The 19,775-nt window shown below is 37.9% G+C and overlaps 1 protein-coding gene across 1 annotated transcript in view; it reads left to right on the top strand.

Annotated features, from left to right (window-relative positions):
• The first annotated feature begins 1,112 nt into the window (after positions 1-1,112).
• Positions 1,113-19,775, top strand: part of GADL1 (glutamate decarboxylase like 1) — a 72,478-nt gene continuing 53,815 nt past the window's right edge. The window contains exons 1-8 of the mRNA XM_072851440.1: positions 1,113-1,192; positions 1,997-2,123; positions 3,934-4,024; positions 4,721-4,827; positions 6,258-6,373; positions 12,170-12,249; positions 12,365-12,419; positions 15,865-15,981. Coding sequence (XP_072707541.1) covers positions 1,151-1,192; positions 1,997-2,123; positions 3,934-4,024; positions 4,721-4,827; positions 6,258-6,373; positions 12,170-12,249; positions 12,365-12,419; positions 15,865-15,981 — 735 coding nt within the window. The 5' untranslated portion in view covers positions 1,113-1,150. The remainder of the gene's footprint in view (positions 1,193-1,996; positions 2,124-3,933; positions 4,025-4,720; positions 4,828-6,257; positions 6,374-12,169; positions 12,250-12,364; positions 12,420-15,864; positions 15,982-19,775) is intronic.

Here is a 19,775-nt window from a genome sequence, read left to right on the forward strand (position 1 = left end):
AAGGTGAGATCAGTGGACAGATGCTGTCTGTAACCCAGATAATTTGGATATGGTAGTTACCGCTTCTCCTTTCAGCGCTATACTGTTTCAAATGTCTGTTCCCTTGATATCTCCAAATGTCTCACTTTCGTCTTTATCCTCACATTGATTAAAACTGGAGTCCTGATCTTGCCGTATGAAATCAATACATGAAATAGATATGTGGTTGCCGCTATTGGCCAGTGCCTTATAAGCATCTTGGATGTGCTTTCAGAAGTAATGTAAAGGAGGAAGCAGCAATGTGTTTATGGAACACATCAGGAGAGTACGTCTCATGGATAAAGGTGAGGGAGAGGAAAGAGATCATCATTGGAGAAGTGAATAAACAAGATAATCTGCACAGCAAATTGCTGTAATTAGTGACTGAGGGCACTTAATAGGATAAGGGCAGAAAGGAGAGAAGTATAGGTATGTGATATTGACAGCAATCTCAAAAAGCTTTATCTTCATGGAGCGTGGGTCAGTGAAACACTTTGCAAAGGATGCAGAAGACTCAGAGCGGTAGGACTGGCTGGTGGGAAGGAGCAGCATAAAAATATGGGAAATTAAGTTGAAAATTATTTCATGAAAAAGGGGGAGCAGGAGGGATGACATGTGGAGGGAAACATTTTCAGCTAAAGAAAATGCCTATTATCTTGCACTTTATTTCTATTTATCCAGCTGTATCATGTTCTAGGCCAGAACTGTATTTTCTGCTGTGTTTGGAAGGTGCCTTGCATGCTTTTGTATGCTGCAGAAAGCAGTAGATACCATGCAGTAGGCTATTATTACCTACATAGTAGTAATCTAGGTTTGAAGTAACATGTTGGGGTTTTTTTGTCTGTAAAGATTCTTCCACCAAAATCTAGGATTTTTGTACATGTGAAAAGTCCATGTGAATTTTTTTCCTTAAGTTGACTAAATCTTCAGCAATGAAAGAATATTTTTTTAGTTTGATTTAGTTGTCCAGGCCTTGCTCTAATGGTCAGTTATTTATCTTACAGCTGGTATTTGCAAACAGGAGATGCTCCAGAAGAATAATGCTGTTTTGGTGGATGGGGTCATCCTAAATGGTCCAATAATGGACTCAAAAGCAGGAGAGAAGTTTGTGGAAGAGGCCTGTAAGATTATAATGGAAGAAGTCATCCAGAAAGCTGATGATGTAACAGAAAAGGTAAAGCCATAGAGAATGTTGAGAATTTGTAACAGAGATAATGAACAGTAAATCAATTTTTCGAAGCTATATTTTATTGCACTTTAAGTAGCCTCAAAATTGCTTCTAGTCTGTGCCTGGCTCTGAAATAAAAAGACAACCTTACAAATTAAGAAAGAACATATTATAAAACCTTTCAATAACATAGTTAGCATACATATTTGCCAGAAAATAATGAGTTTTTTCATCTCAGAGTACAATGGTCACTTTCTTTGAGATGACAAATGAGTGTAGTGTTTTTCTTGTTTGGGGTGGGGGGAGTTATTTGTTTGGTCCTCAGGGACACTGGTATTGGAGAAGGAGGAACAGTGGATGTGGTACCACTGTGAAAGGGCAACATTATGAGATTGCTATGGGTTTTGCAGAGCCTCTGCTTAAGAGGCTGTATGGGAAGAGGAGCTGCAAATGAATCATGCTTGCCTTTGGGCATGCACTGGTTGCTCCCACCCCTCGGCAGAAGAGCATCTGAAAATGCGGTGATTACAAATCCTTAGCTAAGGACAGAATTAGACCTGCAGGCCTCTTGCTTTTCTGCCTTCCAGTGTTCCCCACTCTAATTTTTATGGTCAAGCAATGCCTGAGACACAATAAACCCAATATCCCATGAGACCAGTTTACCAGAGAGATTTTCTGGTGGCATGCTGCCCTGCAATGGGCAGTTTTGTGAAACCAATGCTGAATGTGGTGCTTACCTTGTACCTTTATAGCCTCTTCCTCTTGGTTAACCTGTTCACTTGCTGGTGTCTCCCCGCTCCCCATCACTAGGTTTGTGAATGGCGAGCCCCTGAAACATTGAAGCAGATTCTTGACCTGGAAATGAGGGACACCGGAGAATCTCATCAGAAACTGTTGCAACTCTGCCGGGATGTTATACAATACAGCGTCAAAACCAGTAGGAATGTGATTTCTAGTGAAGTTATTTTGTATGCTAGCTTAGGAAGACAGGATAATGTTTACAAGGTTCTGTCACCTTTCAGGAAACCAGGGGTGTGCATGTTTGTTTTCTGCCTGCCTATACAAGTATGCAAACATTTGGCCATGTTTCCATTGTTTGACTGAATGCTGGTCACCATAGGTTTGACTAAATGTGTAATCATGGCAAACTAATCGAAAACTAATTCCTGTAATGCCATTGACATTAATGGTAGATTCTGTCATTTTAAAGTCTTGTGAAAGTCACCTAGACAGGTATAATATAACAGTCTAGAAAAACAGGCAGGAGAAGGACCTTTGTGTGTGATTTCCTGCTGTCTGAGTGGGGAGAAGTGGAGTTGCCATCATTGCCCTCATACATTCTTATTGATGATTACCCTACATTCACTATTGTTCTTTTTGAGCGATAGTCTTACAGGGTGTTAACTTGCTGATAGGCAATAATTTCAGTTCCAGACACTGTGAGAAGAGAGCCTGCAGTGTTTCAGAGACAGTATACCTCATCTCTGCAGGGTTAGCTCTCTACGGCTAACCTTTCTGCAGCATGTGTAGTATAATTCAATCTTAGCGAAAGGGATGAACAACATCTGTTCAGGAAATAGCGCTGTGGATCAGTAGCTCAGGATTTCAGATGTGGCATAGCTTCGGCTGTGTTTCGGAGAGCGAGAAGGACATTTGATATAGTTAGTTGTGCATTTCCAGGGCGTGTTCCCTGCTACAGCCACTGTTCCTACGAAGTAAAACTGTAAAATAATTTTGAGAGTGAACGCATGCCTTTGAAAACCATAGAAAAGTAGCAATACTGATCTACAGGGGGAGTGCACGAATAATATGCAGATATAATTACTGAGTTACTGGAAGGTGTTCTGTTTATCTTGCTTTTGCAAATTGCCTTTACATTTTCATTTGTTACACTGTCACCTTAGAAAGGATATTGTATATAAAAATATGCTGTGCAAACAGTCTTTAAGTATAAACGTTTATTGGAGCCCCAGATATAATATAAATGGAGCCGTACAGTTTACATGGTTTTGCATGTAAAAGTAGTATGCTGTGGATTAAAATTTAGGTGGTGATCCCACTGCTGAACTGACTTGTTTTTATAGTCAGCAATAGTACAGAATTTTCTCATAATTAGTTATATCTCAGTGTTTCAAGGCAGGTGAACAAATGCTCTGAATTTGTCATTTTAAGTCTGCAGCAGATTTTTCCAAGCTGTTACACTGCCTCTCTCTCTCAATGCCGAGGCTTTGTGGAGGGAAACATTTTCAGCTAAAGAAAATGCCTATTATCTTGCACTTTATTTCTATTTATCCAGCTGTATCATGTTCTCTCTCTCTCTCAATGCCGAGACTTTGGTGGGAGCACAGGCACAGCTGCCTGGGATCAGCAGGTTCCTCTGTTCTACTGCTTAGCAAAATTTAGCTGAGCATCCATCGTGGCCTCTCAAGACCACTGTTAAAAGCCACAGTGTATACTCAATTGTCAATCCCCTTTCTTTTTTTGATTTGTAAATCCTGTAAACAACCCACATTCATCCTATGCACTACTTACATTTCTCAAACCTTGTTTTGGGACCTGAAGGTGCTTATTAAATTTACTTTCAAAGGATTGTCTAACCTAAGAAAAGGACAGTAAATCCAGAAAATATGGAGAGAATGATGGAGTGAATTGTGGTTTGCAGTGATCAGTGTTCAACTGAGAGGGCTGTGATATATTCTCTTTTCACGTACATCCCGTCACTGCTTGCTTTTCATCTGTATTTTCAGGTCATCCAAGATTTTTCAATCAGCTGTATGCTGGAATAGATTATTACTCGTTAGTGGCTCGTTTCATTACAGAAGCACTGAACCCAAGTGTGTAAGTGTAGTTCTTTGTCCTCCTGATGATGAGTTAGCATGCTTTTTGGAATAACAGCATTTTTGCTCCCCCCTCCCCTTATGACTTCTGTTTCCAGTGTTACAGAGGAGGTAGGAATTGTGCAGGAATTTGGAGAGAAAACAGTCTGGATCGGCTGAATAGCTCACCAGAAGGTTGGCTAATCTGATGAGGCTTTTTTTCTAGTTTGTGAGGTGGGGCTTAAGAGGAGAGGTCTTTGTTTTTCAACACTTTTAAATGTAGACTTTAATCTTACTTAGTGCACAAAAATGAATTAATAAGACTTACTCAGTTGTTCATTTCCTTTGAAGCATTCTGCACAGAGTTGAATTCAAATGGTTACCTGTCTACTGTTTACTTGCAAATGTAAAGCCTAAACAAAAAGTAATTGTTGCCTGCAATAGATCACGATAGCTGAAATTTAAGCGTGTGACCTACATTAAAAGCAAACTCTGATGTATTACTTTGAGAGTGGAAGTGTCAATGTGATGCTGTCAGGAGCTAAGCAATTACTCTACTGGGTCGGATCCATAGTGTTTTTAGTTTAGAGTTCTACTGCTGGTTAGCTTCTGATAGATTAGAGAGAGGTGCAAGAAAACTTTATCTAGTTTCAGCAATATTCTGTGGCATGAGTTCTGTAGTCTTAATACCAATCATGATGCCTTTATTTTTGTTCAGATATACGTATGAAGTATCCCCTGTGTTTCTGCTGGTAGAAGAAGCAGTCATCAAGAAAATGATAGAGTTCGTAGGCTGGGAAGAAGGTGATGGTATATTTAATCCAGGTAGGAACGGTTCAGATTTCAAGCTGAGTCATTATAAACCAACTAATACCAGTAATTCCGTGAACATTGGAATAGTGTAGAATATTTGAAAATGCATGCAAAAATCCAGTGATGCACACACACAACTATTTAATCCAGGCTAATCTTATGTGTTTCTTGTAATAATTCTATGAATCTGATCAGAGAATGAATGAAAACAGTTCTACATTAAATATAATTATGTGGAAATGAATTGTTTGTAACTGATGCCCTTCTGACCTTATTAACAACAGTATCGACAGCCTCATTGGACTGAGTCAAATTAGTTGACAGACAGGGAGCTGATTTACATGCTGGACACCAACCGGTGGTTGATCCTGCCTAACAACTGTAGTAGCCAGAGTTTATCTTAGTGGGAGTGTCATGAGCTTAACTCCGTTGAGTTTTGATAGTTTTTTTAAAATGTTAAGATAAGGCCAGCGAAACAAATATTTCTTAAGCTTTTTGATAAACTGTGGTTTTCAAATGTTCTGTAAAGCAGCGTTCCAGCCTACTGTATTGAAATAATGAAGCATAATGATATTATTCCACAGATTATTTGGATAACAAATTACTAGGCGAGATGTGAAGCTTTTCTATTTAATTTGGGGGTGAGAAGAGAAATTAAATGAGTAAATGGATTTAAACCCCTGCTCCAAAACCAAAACAAAGTCAGTAATTCTAGCCTACATGTGAGTAGTAGAAAAATAAATAAACTAAAATCCCCTAAAATTTTTTTGGAAAAAACGTATTAATGGTGTGGATTTTTTTCATGTCAGATTTGATGTGTATTTTCCGTAGAATCTTGCTTTTATGGCAGAATTGCTTAATTAAAACTTACTGAGATACTGTCAAAAGATAAATGAGTTGTCCTTTTTTGTGCTAGTTTTATCTAAGGGTTTTTCTTATTATTTTGGTTTTCCTCTTTTAAGCGAGTAAAACCCGTCCAGATCTTACCTTGCAGATCTTCCACTTCCCACTCACTGTGGTTTTTTTCTAATGGCTTTTTTTCTCCCCATAATACTCTGAGGCCTGGTTGCCCAAGAGGTCTCCTAGGCTCTGTATGGTGCAGCCCCAGCTGAGCTCGGTGCGGGCAGCTGGGCTGGCGCTGCTGCAGTGTAAATGGGAAGGAGCTGTTGCAGGGTGGTCTTTGTCGGGGAGGACGGTTTGGGCACAGTTCTTTTTCAGGAAATATCCCCAAAGAGCACTCAAACATGCTCTGTTTCCACGCATGCTGCAGAGCCCAAAGGTCATTTTATGTCTGCAGGCTTTTGGGGAGGAAATAAGCTGTGATGGATGCATCTACAGGCTAACTGTATGGTTTATTTTCTTCCCTAATAGGTCAAGCACTCAGGTACAGGACAGGTGCTAGGACTGTGGCTAATATGATATTTGTATGTCTCTTTCTGCAGGTGGCTCTGTTTCTAATATGTATGCCATGAACTTAGCAAGATACAAATTTTGTCCTGAGATAAAGGAAAAAGGGCTTTCAGGTTTGCCAAGACTAGTCCTGTTCACTTCGGAAGAGGTAAAAACAAAACAAAAAAAGCTTTTTGAGCTTTATTTTTCGAAGGCTGCAAAATTATATCATTTGCATATCTGATGGGGCACTGGTACAATAAATTTGTCATCAGTGTATGATGTGGAATACTGGAGCTAAGTGGAGAAGGCTGATGGTAAATTTCCCTGCAGAAGCTTCCTTGCTTTCAGAAAACAAACACAGATGTTCCTGCTCTTGGAAACTGCTGATATAAGAATAGGTTGTACGTAGGGCAAACCTGAAGCCGAATGCATGTGGTGTGTTGTGGAGGTCTGCAGCATTTGATTTCCCACAGCATAAAGTCTATCAGGAACCATAGGTAGGTTTTGGATGTCAAAGTTTTTTTCTGCAGGTTTAATTTGAACTAAGCTGAGCACTTGCAGACCTGTGAGATGGCTCTCTGCAGCTCCCTCTCTGCCCTATGTCTGAATATAGATTGCTTGTGGTGCAGAACCAAACCCACCATAAAGCGTTTTGGAAAACACTGCTGGATCTTTAGACAGTTCTTTTTTTAAATAATTGAAAATATGTGGCTTGTTTTAAAGTTTTTGAATAATATCTGTCCAAACTTCCTGTGGGAAATTGAGTTATATTCATACATTTATGCTGAAGCTAATCTTTTGAGGCTTTTTTCTCTCACCTGGCCCTCCAATTTTAAGAGTTTATAATTTGATTAGTACAGAGTTGTTATTAATTCTGACTCCACTATATAAAGACCCCAGTGGAAGTGAGAACCTTGTTGTACTAGGAAGTATGTAGTTACTAGAATAATTTTAGCTCTTAAGTTTATGCTCCAAACAGTTTGCAGTGTAAATAGACAAGAGGCTTATTTTGAAGAGGCCTGAGGGATGAAGGCATTGCATAAGTTGTCCAAGACAGCACATATATTTTGGAACTGAATCCAAATGTCCTAAATAAAGGGATTTTTTTTTCCCAGGCAAAATATATTTTAGGGTTTTTTTCTTTCTGAAAAGTGCGTATATGAAATGACATGCCAGTTCATACTTAATCCATCACATTATGTCTTAAAAATAGCTAAGGGGGAAAAAATGAGGTTGAAACATGTTCCATTAATGTTTTTGAAGTGAAGCACGTAGCATTTTTATCATGAAGTAACATTTTATTTCATTGCAAGATTTAACTAAAACGTATAGTCTCGTACTCTAAAACAAAAAAGCATTTAATTTCATGACAAAAGAAATGTTATTTGACCCCCAGAGTGAATTTATTTTGATGTCTTTGCTTCACCAGAAAGACCAAAACCATAAAACAGAACTGACCAGGAAAAATAAATTGGTAAATTATTTGTAAGGCAATGCTCTTGATCTCTAATACTTTGCTTGATTCACAAAACCATGTTGTCTTTAGTACTCAATAATCACTTGCTGTAAAAATGCCACTTTTAGTAGTTAGATATTGTGGCTATTGTCTAAAATCTCTAGTGTTTATTCATGGTTATTAGCTAGGAGATGTGCGTATTCATACATACTTATTTTAGATCCACCTGTACTGAGTCCAAATTACATTACCTTTTGGAAGTTTGTTTAGTTCAGATATGTCATATTGAGAATATATGTAGTAAATGGCCCACACTGAATATAAGTACATAAGTGCTTGTGTCACACAATCTTAATTTTTTATTATTTGTTTGTATTTTGAGCCTTCTTTTATAGCATTTTGCCTTTTTTTTTTTTTTTTTAAACGGAAGAGGTACCTGGAGAAGCAGATGATTAAAAAAAATTATCCTGGAGAAATTAACAACCTGTGTTTCTTTGATGTGAATCAGGCAAACAGCATTGACATGGAGAAGCCATGAGGCTATAATGAACTGAGAGTATTGATAAGGAGTCAAAACACATGGCTGCTCAAGGCACTTGTGTCATTTTAGGGCTTGGCTTCGACACCGTGTTCAAATGAAATTATTTTTGCCTTGAGTTGCCAAGTCCCAAAGTTTCAGTCTGGCACTTGGCAGACTGAAAGAGTTGCCTTGCTGTAGAGCAGGGGAAAGCACGGACTTGTCAGTGACTTAATTCTATGTGATCTGGGGCTATGTATTTTTTGTTATGTTCTTGGATAACATGAAGGTGTATGTTTAGTGCATGACCCACCCAAGGTCCTCACATGCTCTGTTTGGCCTTCAGGAATAAAAAAGGCTTCTTGTTCCTGCAAGTAAAATGCTTAGCTAATTAAATTATGGTGATACACAATGAACACTGTTTATGCTACTACTCTGTAGTTCTCATGCTGGACTGTTACAGAGTGATTCCTCTTGAGACAGTAGCACTAGTAGAGAAATTGTTATATCCCACTTTCTTGAGGCCTTTATGGCTCTGTAGGAGCTGAATACAGTTGTAGTTATAGATGTCAGCCCACCTTTTAATCACTTTTTGCTATTTAAGTCCCATCTGAATTTTATTCTGACCCAAGAATGTATTGCATTGATCTGAAAGGTAGAAAACTGCTAAATTTGAGGTAACTGAGGGTAGAAGAGGATGTGTAAACAGTTGAAATGTGCATGCTGATATGAGCAGTTTTTTAGATGCAATGAAACTAAATTCCTCCCCAGTGCAACTTGATCATGAAAGTAATAAAATGAGAGAACACAACATTAACTCACCATGTCGTCCCCTGTTGAAATTACAACAGACAAAAATGAGTAATAAAACAATCTCATAATAATGTAATTGCTTTATGCAATCATGTTTCTAGGAAACTTTTCAAAATCAAGAAAATACAAATTTATCTTCTGTTTTAATGAGCACAGGGGGAAAATACCTTGTCTTTGCAAACGTTATTAGGAAACGAAAGCTATGTCTAGCTATAGGTAAAATAGTACAGCAGCATATCTTAAATGCACTATTCCAATTTGATCTCGTGCTCAAAGGCATTAATTTCTTACTACAAATGGCTACAGATTTAATAATGGGTCCAAAAAACAAAACTGCAAAAGACATGGCAAGAGTAATCTGAACTCACAGTATTTAAAATTATTATTTAAAATTACATATATAATCTAGATACAAATAATACCTTTTACCCAGCTATTTCTTTCTCTTTTTTGGAAAGGGAACATGAACAAGTGAATTAGTTGACTCTGTTGTGATTGGAGCTGCTAAATGTTCTCTGGTATATTTTTTCTTAAAACGATTTGGTGTAATTTAGCATAATGACTTCTAGTAATGATAGTGGGGAAAAAAAAGAAATTCTTGTACATTTTCAATCAATATAACTGAAAGACTACTTTTTTCATTAAAGAAAGAATATTCCAAGTCTATGTAGTAGTATAAGTCTTGACCCTTTCCTGTCCTACTGAAGACCTGACAAAATTTTCCAAGAGGCGCAGAAGTGCTTGTGAGGGCAAGAAATAATGTATCTTGCAGCCTGTTTTGTTTTGGGTATTTCCTTTGTTCTTCTCTTTCCCCCTGCTTTTTGGTATTCTCTCTTAGGTGTTTAAGTCTCTTTTGTCTTTCTCCCAGTCTCCCATCCCATTTTTTATAATAAAATACATGATTTAGTGATTGCCTGTTTACTAGTATACTGAATTTGCAGGTCTACTGCTTTCTCAGTTTGGAGCAATCTGATTATTCCTGGTGATTCATACCTTTCATTTGAACCTAACGGATAGAAATCAGTGATGGAGGCAACTTGTATGTTAAGTGATTCACTAATCAGTTGAAAACAACTCCAAACTTCTTCTACTGAACAACACATAGCCACTCTACAATCATTATTACCATTATTGATGTAATTTGATGTAATGTAAGACTAATTATCCACCTATATATCTTATTATTCTTGTAACAGTCTAAATGAATGAGCCCTAAAGGCTTTGTGGATGTGTCATGTTACAAAATTAAGCTTCTTAAAACTACCTGATAGTATCAGGTAGTGTCTTTGTATGCCTTTATTTAAAAAGCGGGTGATGGTGGGGGAAACCTTTCTGTCAAAAAGAAGAAGAGCCCTTTGAGATGATCCATCTCATCAAAATAAGCGTGACAGGCTTTAATGCCCTTAATATATTCATACCCACACATTAAAATGTTGTACATTTTTCATAATTATGTTCCGCAGTAACTGCATTTGTGTGAACTCTCTGGAAGAAAATGGAATTAATTAACCACCTGGCTTCACCTCCTGTATGGAAAGTAACAATTCTAGACATCTTCACGGTTGCTGGAGTATGCATTATTTTAACTCTTCAGTAATAATGTGAAAAAGAGCCAATTTTATTTTTTGAGAAGAGCAGTGATAATCCAAGGCTTGGATGATCTTGATTCTGAGAAGAACTGTGTAGTCCGATGAGGTGCTGCATACTCTCGAAACCGACTCCATTGCTATGAGTGGGTAGGCATTTGGCATGCTGCAGGTTGTTTGGAGTGGTTTTGACGTCTAAAAATATCTTCAGATTAAGAAGGTATTTTGAGTTCCCAGGCTAATGCTGAAGATGGATTAAGCCAAACTCAGCATACACTTATTCTGGAATAAGACAAAATGTTCTTATGCTGGAATAACAGTATCCACAGTAGAGCAGGCCCTTATACAGGTTAATGTTGGAAATACGGTAAGATATACCTTGAATATTTTTTTAACAGAAAAAAGCTTGTACAGAGTGGACTGTAGGCTTGAGTACCCTTCTCACCAGAGCCATTTTACCACATTGTGACTGAATAAACACCCATTTCTAACATCCTTTGAGCAGGTGAAGGCACCTCTTCTTTTACGCTCACTTCACAGGCTTCATACACTGATGCCCCGTATTCAGTGCAAAATGAGAAGTGGGCTGTGTGTATCTGTAATAATTCAAAGATGCCTCTGTGATGAGACCTAGCTACAATACTCTGCTGAAATAGTAACTTCATTTCCTGGAAAATGCAGACTGGTCCAGACTGGAACCTTTTGCAAAATCCATATTAACTTTTGAAGATGTGCTGAGTCCTGTCTGAAGTCTGCTTGCTTTTGTAATGGTTTCTGAGATTCACGTTCATGTGAACAACCTTCACAACATGAAGATTTTCAGATCCTTTTGTAGAGATAGGGCTTTGAAAGCCTTGAAAGTCCCAATTGTACTGCATCTAAAGGCTTTGGTAAGTCTTGGGACTTGAGCTCCTTGATCCTATGAGCAGAGTTGCTGGATCAGGCCAAGGGTCAGTTTGGCATAGTATCCTGTCTCTGGCAGCGGACAACAGATGATGTTTACAGAAAGCATATGGAAAAATTACAAGGAGAAAGTGGTAGAGGCTTTAGATATATCATAAGATACGTTCTACTTAAGGGTCCAGTTTCCAAGGAGTGGTGCTTTTGGACTTTCAGACTTACAGGTTGCTTCTAGGCTGTTGAGTTCAATAGCCTTTGTACCTTTGTTCTTGTGCATTTCCGAACTCTTACACTCATCGATATTTTTGACTCAGTTCTATTAAAACATTTTGAAACAGTAATTCTTCCCTGATGACACTTCAAAATTTCTATTTTTCATTCTAATGCAGAACTAGCTTTAAAAAAATTGTATGGAATAGAGCTTTTTGTTTTTTCAGCCCACATTTTAAATGCAGTGCACATCTTTTTTGTCTTATTTTTCCCAGTATTCAGTATGTGTCATTAGTTGTTAAATACAAGGCAGTCTTGGTGCTGTGTAGCTTTGTCAGTTTGCTTTTTGTGTTAGGATATACCATTGTCATGACTGTTAACTGCTATTGAATTAATTTCAGTGTCACTGTTCCCTATGCTAAGGAATTTCTTTCTTTTTAATTGTGTACTCACTTTTTTTCATGCCTCTTTCATTTACAGTGTCATTACTCCATGAAGAAAGCAGCCTCCTTCCTGGGTATTGGTACAGAGAACGTTTACTTCATCAAAACAGATGAAAGGTAAGCAAGCAAAAGCCATGGCTGTGGTCTCTGAGCCTTTTTAAAATGCAGTAGTGCTGTACATAACCAACCTATTTGAACGTAACTGAAAAAGTTTTAAATCTGTGTCCCTTAGAGGTAAGATGATACCTGAGGAACTGGAGAAACAAGTCCAACGGGCCAGGAAAGAGGTGAGAGGGGGAGAGAGAGCATGAAGGAGAGAGGAGGAGCGTATGCGGACTGTGTGCTTGTGCCTGAGTGAAAGGAAGGAAAACTAAGAGTGAGTGAAATCTTAAAATAGGGCAGTTAATGTACTGGTGTCTTTCTTACAGGTCCAATCAGTTTGCCACAAACTTGCGTAACAAGCCAAGACTTCTAGGTGCTACAGTCTTACGAGGGAGAAAAATTCCACAGGGTGTTTACTACTAATGAAAGTCCTGAGTACGACACTGCTCTGAGTATTTAGCACAGTTCTTCTAGGGTTTCTTTTGCCCTTGATCCTTTTTTAAATGGATACAGTATTTGTTTTCCTTAGATGGTAAATGAAAACTGTCAGTTTTTCTGTTAATTACAGCAGCTATTTCTCTATCCTCTGCAATGAGCAAGAACTGTAACACGTGGCTTAGTCTCTAAAACTATCATACAAGCTACAAATGCTAAATTTGGTCCTTTCCAGTATTGTAGCAAGAGTGTAGACATTCTGTCCTGTGCCTCTTTTCCCCCAGGGACTTTGCCAAGTAGAAAGTCAAAGGCCAGCATTTGGAAATGTACTGATGTGTGTATTTGGACAACATTGATATACAGTCCCACAATCTGTAAGACAGCACTTACTATAGTCAACATGATTTATTTTAGAGCACTTGGAGGACTGAATGTGAATTCTAAGGCACAGAGCATCTTCTTTTGGCTTGGTTAGCTCACCTTATTTCTCACTTCCAGTTTGTTCATCAGAGCAGTAGGATTCAGAGCTCAGCCCTTAGTCCACGATCTGTGAAGACCAAGCAACTAGTGCAGTGTCCATGGTGTGGACAATGCCTACCATGGAATCCTACCTTGGGAAACCTGCTTTTGTGGCTGATAGAAAAGCCAAGGCAGTACTGTCCTGTCATGCACTGGCGTGGCCACAACAGCTTTCACCAAGATCTGATTTAGATACATCTTCTGCTAAACAACCATCTCTTCTTTGAGTTTTGTGGTAGATAGAATAACTATTGATACATGGTGTCCCTAATGACCTAGCAAACTCTCTTGCTTGCCTGTTTATATGCCTTGTTGTACTTTGTGTTATCTCTGGAAGACCACCTGTACTCTACTCATTTGAGCAAGCTGGGGGAAAAAAAGGACTGAAATAAAATGGAGCAAGAGGAAGCAGGCTGACAGAAGAATGAGCTCTTTGCTCTTGCAAAAACAGAATTCTTGTTTGTTGGCGTAATAATAAATGTAATGGTTATTTGAAAGAAATCCTCTGGCATTTATGATTTTAAAAAAAGGTCAACCTCAGTATGGTGCTCTGCAATTTAAAAACAAATGTTCTGTATTAAAAAGCTCGGCTTACAGGAGAACACTATTTCACTTGCATTTTAATGGAAGTTACAGGTATATTGGAAGGTTTTCATTTAATCAGAGCTTCAGTAAGTGCGTCTGTCCTTGATAAAGTGCTACTTTACAACTTTTACAGAAGGACATTTCAGTGAATTACAGTAAATATGCTAATGACTCTAGACAACAGAGGATGTATTTGCTAGTGATAGGAGCAGAAAATGATCACTGACTAGACATAGGAAGAGTCTTAGGCCTTTTTTTGAGAATTTAGTCAGGAAGATCTATTTAACTATATTGTCAAGAAGAATAAAAAATTTTTTCCCTTCTTTGTGGGGAAAAATGTAATGGTGGTAATCTTTGGAATTCGTAGAGATCCTAGACTTGTCCCCATATTCAGTCATGTTACCTACTGGCTGCTGGGAGACCTTTGACTTTGATGTAGCTGTGGAATAAAATCGGTGAGAATGCTGACAGAAATTAGGTGCAGCAGATACATCTTTGCCTCACTTGCAAGTGTTTTGTACTTGAGCTTCAGGCTGGTCTGTAAGTTTGATTGACTTTTGTGATAAGTTGTACTAGGAATGAATGACCAAGAAGTGAATTATAGGCTGGTAATTCTTTGTGAATGTATGGGATTAATTTAAATTCATTCCAAGGTTACTTTTCACTGCTTTAGCAATTTGTAAAGAAATTTTAAAATACAAATAAATCATAATTATGTACCATTCTAACAGTCCTCTACACTGTTAAAGAAGTATAAAACTGTCAGAGTGTAAATGTGAATCAAGCCTGTCTCTGTAGTAGATGTTTAAAAGTGGCAACACTTTTTTTTAAAAAAAGAGAGATCAGATTTCAGCTGAATTGAAGATACATAAAAGACTCATGCGTAGAGTTTGATTTTTCAGCTGATGTCTCGTTTCAGTGAAGCTATATTGAGTCACATCAACAGAGTGACTTACATCATCCGAGAATTTAATCCACTGCAAATGAACTCCATTATACAATTTAGTAATATCTTTAGTCCGTCTTCAGTAACTGCGTTGTGATGCTGCAGGCCAGGTGCTGAAATGTGCAGAGGAGATCCTTCAGCATGTATTTAGCAGCAAGTGAGACCGCACAGTCATTGCTAGGGCTGATACACTCAATTTCATGAAGTTGTTTCAAACTCCACCAGTTCTTTTCATTGTTTCAGTTTCTGCTCCTAAGTAGGCACAGGTACTTACAGCTGCAAGGGTAGGTGCGAGCTGGTATACGTGGCCTAGTCTGCTATTGTAATTGCACCCCAGGTATTAGCTGAGTGGGAAAGCAATGAGCAGAGCCACTGAAACCAAAATGGGTGGCTTGTGATGGTTGTCTGAGACTGCAACCTGACAATAGTTTTCCTTATCCCACCTGTCTAACCTTAAAACTGCCTGAGACTTCCAGTGGTCTCTCCCCTAACGTTCAGTTACCATCTACAGCTCTACCTGTTTTCTAGACGGGAGTAGGAACAAGAGAATAGCGCTTTGCTGTAGACCAGGCATTGAGGTCAGGTAGCGATGACTGTCCCACTCGCTGTATGTGCCATGCCAGTGCTGCCTAAGGCAAATCATGTTCCCGAACTGAAGGTTCCTCTTCACCAGGCAGAGAATAGGGGCATTGTAGAGACAACGCAGGTGGAAACCCTAGGGGGATGAGCCCTTTCCCTGCATGGGTAGCCTGCTGGCTGAGCTAGTAGCTTTATTTTATTTGGCAGAATGTCAGCAAATATGGTAGTAAAATGTGGAAGACTGAGAAATTAAAATCAGTGTATAAAGAGAGATGTCAAATATCTGGTATGTTTTGATCTTGACAAAACTAGCATCTGTCAAAACAGTCTGAAGCTGGTGAAGTCTGCCCTGGGATGGTGCTAACTGGAAATAGAAAATGCTTTTTTTTTTTAAGAAAAAAAAGAGTCAGCACTTTTAAATGCAGTATCTTCTGATGGGAAACTAAATGTAGACTGTCGCATCTTTGTCCTACATTCCTAGACCTTTTTATACTTTAGCTCTGCAGGTATACTAGAGTAAACGAACAGTGCAAATGACAATTTTTTGTTTTTGACTCCTATTGCAGGGGTCAGCACCATTTCTTGTCTGTGCTACAGCAGGCACAACAGTGCTGGGAGCATTTGATCCTCTGGATAAAATTGCCGATATCTGTGAAAATCATGGCCTCTGGCTTCATGTTGACGTGAGTTTGTATACTGTGTAGTTTTATTTAGCATTGCTTTTTCATAATTGCTATTTTTCTTTGACTGTTGATGTTTCTTTGTAGAAGTAAGTTGGGCTCTAATAGCATTTTTTTTTTGCATAGAGAACAGAAATACATCCTGATTTCTGTTACATGTGCTGAAAAACAGCAAATAATTTGCTTGTGACAAGCAGTCAAAGCTATTTTGCCATTGTCAGGTTATATTTCAAAATGATTTTAAAATCAATTTCTTCTTGCTACCTCCTAAAAATGCTTCAAGGGTGATTATATAAAAATATAACTTCAGATTCTTTTCACATTCTATTGGAGAATGGACACATTAGAATTGTGGTGTATGGTTCATACAGGTTAAAATAAAGATATATTTCTGACTCAACCAGTTGTAAACTATTCTGTTTCATATTTACAGGCTTCATTTTCCTGTAGATCCCCTTACATTTTCCTAAATTGTTCAGAAATTTTTCTTTTCTCATTTCTTTGTAATTTTAGGTTTGAATATTAAAATAAATTCATGAACCTTTTTGGAATAATCATTGAGCATCTTTGTTCCCTGAAAGAGTTGGCTGTAAATGTATTTTTCTAAAACTAGGTCTCTTCATATTTTCTAAAATTGCATTCTCTTTATAATTGCAATGCCACAAATCCAGAATGGCTAGATGAAAAGCCATGGAGCAATGAGAGAATCTGGAGCAACATTAATGGAGATTTTTAGACCTGCTCTAAATTTGTGAAGTGTTTGTTTAATGTTAAGTATCTAAAGAAAAATCACGTAGGCAGTGATGTGTGTTTCAAATAAATGTCTTATAGACATTAATAAATAAAGTCACTGTATGGGTGAGTCAAGAGTTTTCTTATTGACTTGGCGGCAAAGATGCAGAATTTAGCTCTAGTACTTAGTGTCTGCAAAGCCTCCTCATGGCTGTGTGCTGGTGAGAATGACCCAGATGATCTTCAGCAGAAGCGCAGCATTCACATTAGGTGCTAGTCTCTTGCGTGTCTGCGTATAGTCAGTGGAAGGAGTGATGTATTCAGAATCTGTGTTGGATCTTAGGTGAGTGGAATAAACGTGGCTGGAGCCATCTCCAATGGCTGTAGGAGGACATTGTGTAGTCTCCTAACATACTCCCTGTAGATGAACAACTAAAATTAGGTGGGATGAGCCTGGGCCATATTCTGAACTATATACTTCATAGTGTTTTGTAAAGAATTAACTTTCTTCTTCCAATTTTGCCTCATGTTAAACTAAGGTAAAAATGTCAGTGAATATCTTAAAGTTAATTTTCTCTTTGAACAATGACTGTAGTTGTCAGATGTTAATTGATTCCCAGTAGAAGGACAAATGTCCAGTAATAAATTTGGTTTATGGTCTGGAAGACCAATTGTTCTGTTAAGATTTGATTCATGTTATGAACTCCTCAATGGTTCTCAGGAGTTCTATCAGTATTTTTTCCGCCTTTCCTTTCATCCTCTATGAAGAGTTGAGTGGATGGCTGTTTATTTTTTTCTTTAAAGTTTCTAGCTGTATTCATATGAGAACAGGGGATGGGGAAAAGACTGAAAGCTTTCCACATAAGTGACATCAGGCATACATGTATATACAAATGTGCTATGGTAAAATGAGCAGACTGTAATTCATAATGTGACCTTTTTTCACTCACAGCACCATTACAAATAGGTTTACTAGAATAATATGTGAAAAGGTATGGTGAGACCAGGCATCTTCCACTCAGAAATAGTGTACAAGAAATATAGTGAAGAGTTGGATTTTTTTCTTTGTTTTTAAGCAAGCCTACCTCCTTCTAGCCTTATAGGCAGGAATATAATATTTTTGAAAGCTTTGAAGATCTACATTCCTCTGAAAGGCCTGGTTTCTTGTTGAATGATTTACACATTATGCAGTCTGAGTTATAGCAACTGATCACTGCTGTTTGGGCCTGCTGTAACTTTGGAGGAAAAAAAGATACAGTACAATTAAAACAAAGATTAAAAAACAGGGAAAGTTCTGTCTAATGTATGACTTTTCGTGTATCATTGATGGGAATCAGGATTATCTACTGCAAATAGTCTCAAGTGCGGTTTATGAGAATATCTTATATGAATGTCTGGTGTTGTTTCCAGATTTACACTGATGTATCTCATTTCAGAATATTTTCTGATCCTCAAAATTGATATGTTTGCCTTAGGGAGACTCTTTTCATTAAATATGAAATGATAAAGCTCATGATTCTTCGGAAGGGCAAAAGGGAGAACATCAACATAAAATCAGTGGGCTTCAGGAAGATAAATTTCAATAAAGTCAGAAATAGTAGATAAGCCCTTACATGGAGACAAACCTAAAGAGGAAAATGGAGTTAAGGAAAAAGTTGTTTTAAGAAGATAATACCAATAAGCCCAAACTGTCTCAGCAGTCAAGCCGTTCAACAGCCTAAGTCCAGAGACTATAACCAGACTTATTTTGTTGACATTGCAGTATTCGTACACACACTCATGTTGCTTATTGCATTCTATCATACACCTATGATGCCTTTCTTAATGACTTGTTTTGCACCATCAATATGCACTCAAGCTCCAGCACTTATGTATGTCATGTATTGTGTTCATGTAGCTTTAAATACTATGTATGAGTATTTCTTCCATGCTGGTCCTTAGACTTTTTTTTCCTATGGCTAGACCAGTACAGCAAATCAGGTTTGACCTATTAGCCTGTGCTTAGGTAGTTAGTTTAATCACGCTGTGAACACTGTGATTCCCACTGTTCAGCTGTAAGCAGTTTGTTGCATATGAAACACAGCAATTTTCTCATACCTAGTTACCAATTACATTGCATGGGACACAGGTGATAAACTTTGTGTTTTGAGCTATTCTGCTTTGTTCTCAGCTGGATTTGCCGTAAACAGAATGTGTCAATCTAGTTTGATCAATTTACCTTTCTTCTGTAGTCTCATGGATGGAGGAGAAGCAGTTAACTTTATGGTGTCTTTGCAGTATTTCATCAGAAAGCCAGAGAAACATGCCAAGCTGCAGCTGTGGTAGTGAGTGAAAACCTGGCTGGAAAATCATACCCAGAGAGCAGTTACCAGTGATTTGCTGCTGAAAGGGGAGAAAATTTTGAGCAGGATTCCACAAAGGTCCATCCTAGGTTAGAAGTTATCTGGTATTTTCATTAATAACTTAGATGAAAAAGAATATGCTGACTAAATTTGAAAATGACATAAAATTGCTGCAAGAGGCAGTGGGAGGACAGGATTAGAAATCAAAGAGATCTTGACAGTTTGGAGGAAAAAGTGGAAAAACTAGGCTACAGTTCAATAAAGGTAGAGCTCTAAGTTTAAGCTGTAATAATCAACTGCACAAACACAGGCTGGGGATTGTTGGCTAGAGAGCAGATCTTCAGAATAAGATCTGGGGTTTGCAGTACATCACAAATCAGTGATCATAAGCATTTTCAAATAGGGTTAAATGTCTTCCAGAATTGAATAAAGAAGATACAGAAAATAATTCTCTCTTTCTGCTTGGTGCTCCATCTGCTTTATCTAGATTGTGTCCAAATAAAAAGCTGCATTTCAAGAAGGTTAAGGACCTACAGGAGAAAGATTAGAAAATAGTAAAGCAATGAGGATAAACAGAACCATATCTAGAAATTATGACCAATGAGGAAAGATTGAAAGCATTGATGTTATTTAAACTAGAAAAGACAAAGAGACAATATGTAATAATCTACAGATGCTTTAAAAGCTGCTGCTGCTGCAAAAAAGGAATAATCTGTTCCCCTG

This window comes from Ciconia boyciana, chromosome 2 (genome assembly GCF_034638445.1).
Source record: "Ciconia boyciana chromosome 2, ASM3463844v1, whole genome shotgun sequence".
Taxonomy (NCBI): domain Eukaryota; kingdom Metazoa; phylum Chordata; class Aves; order Ciconiiformes; family Ciconiidae; genus Ciconia; species Ciconia boyciana.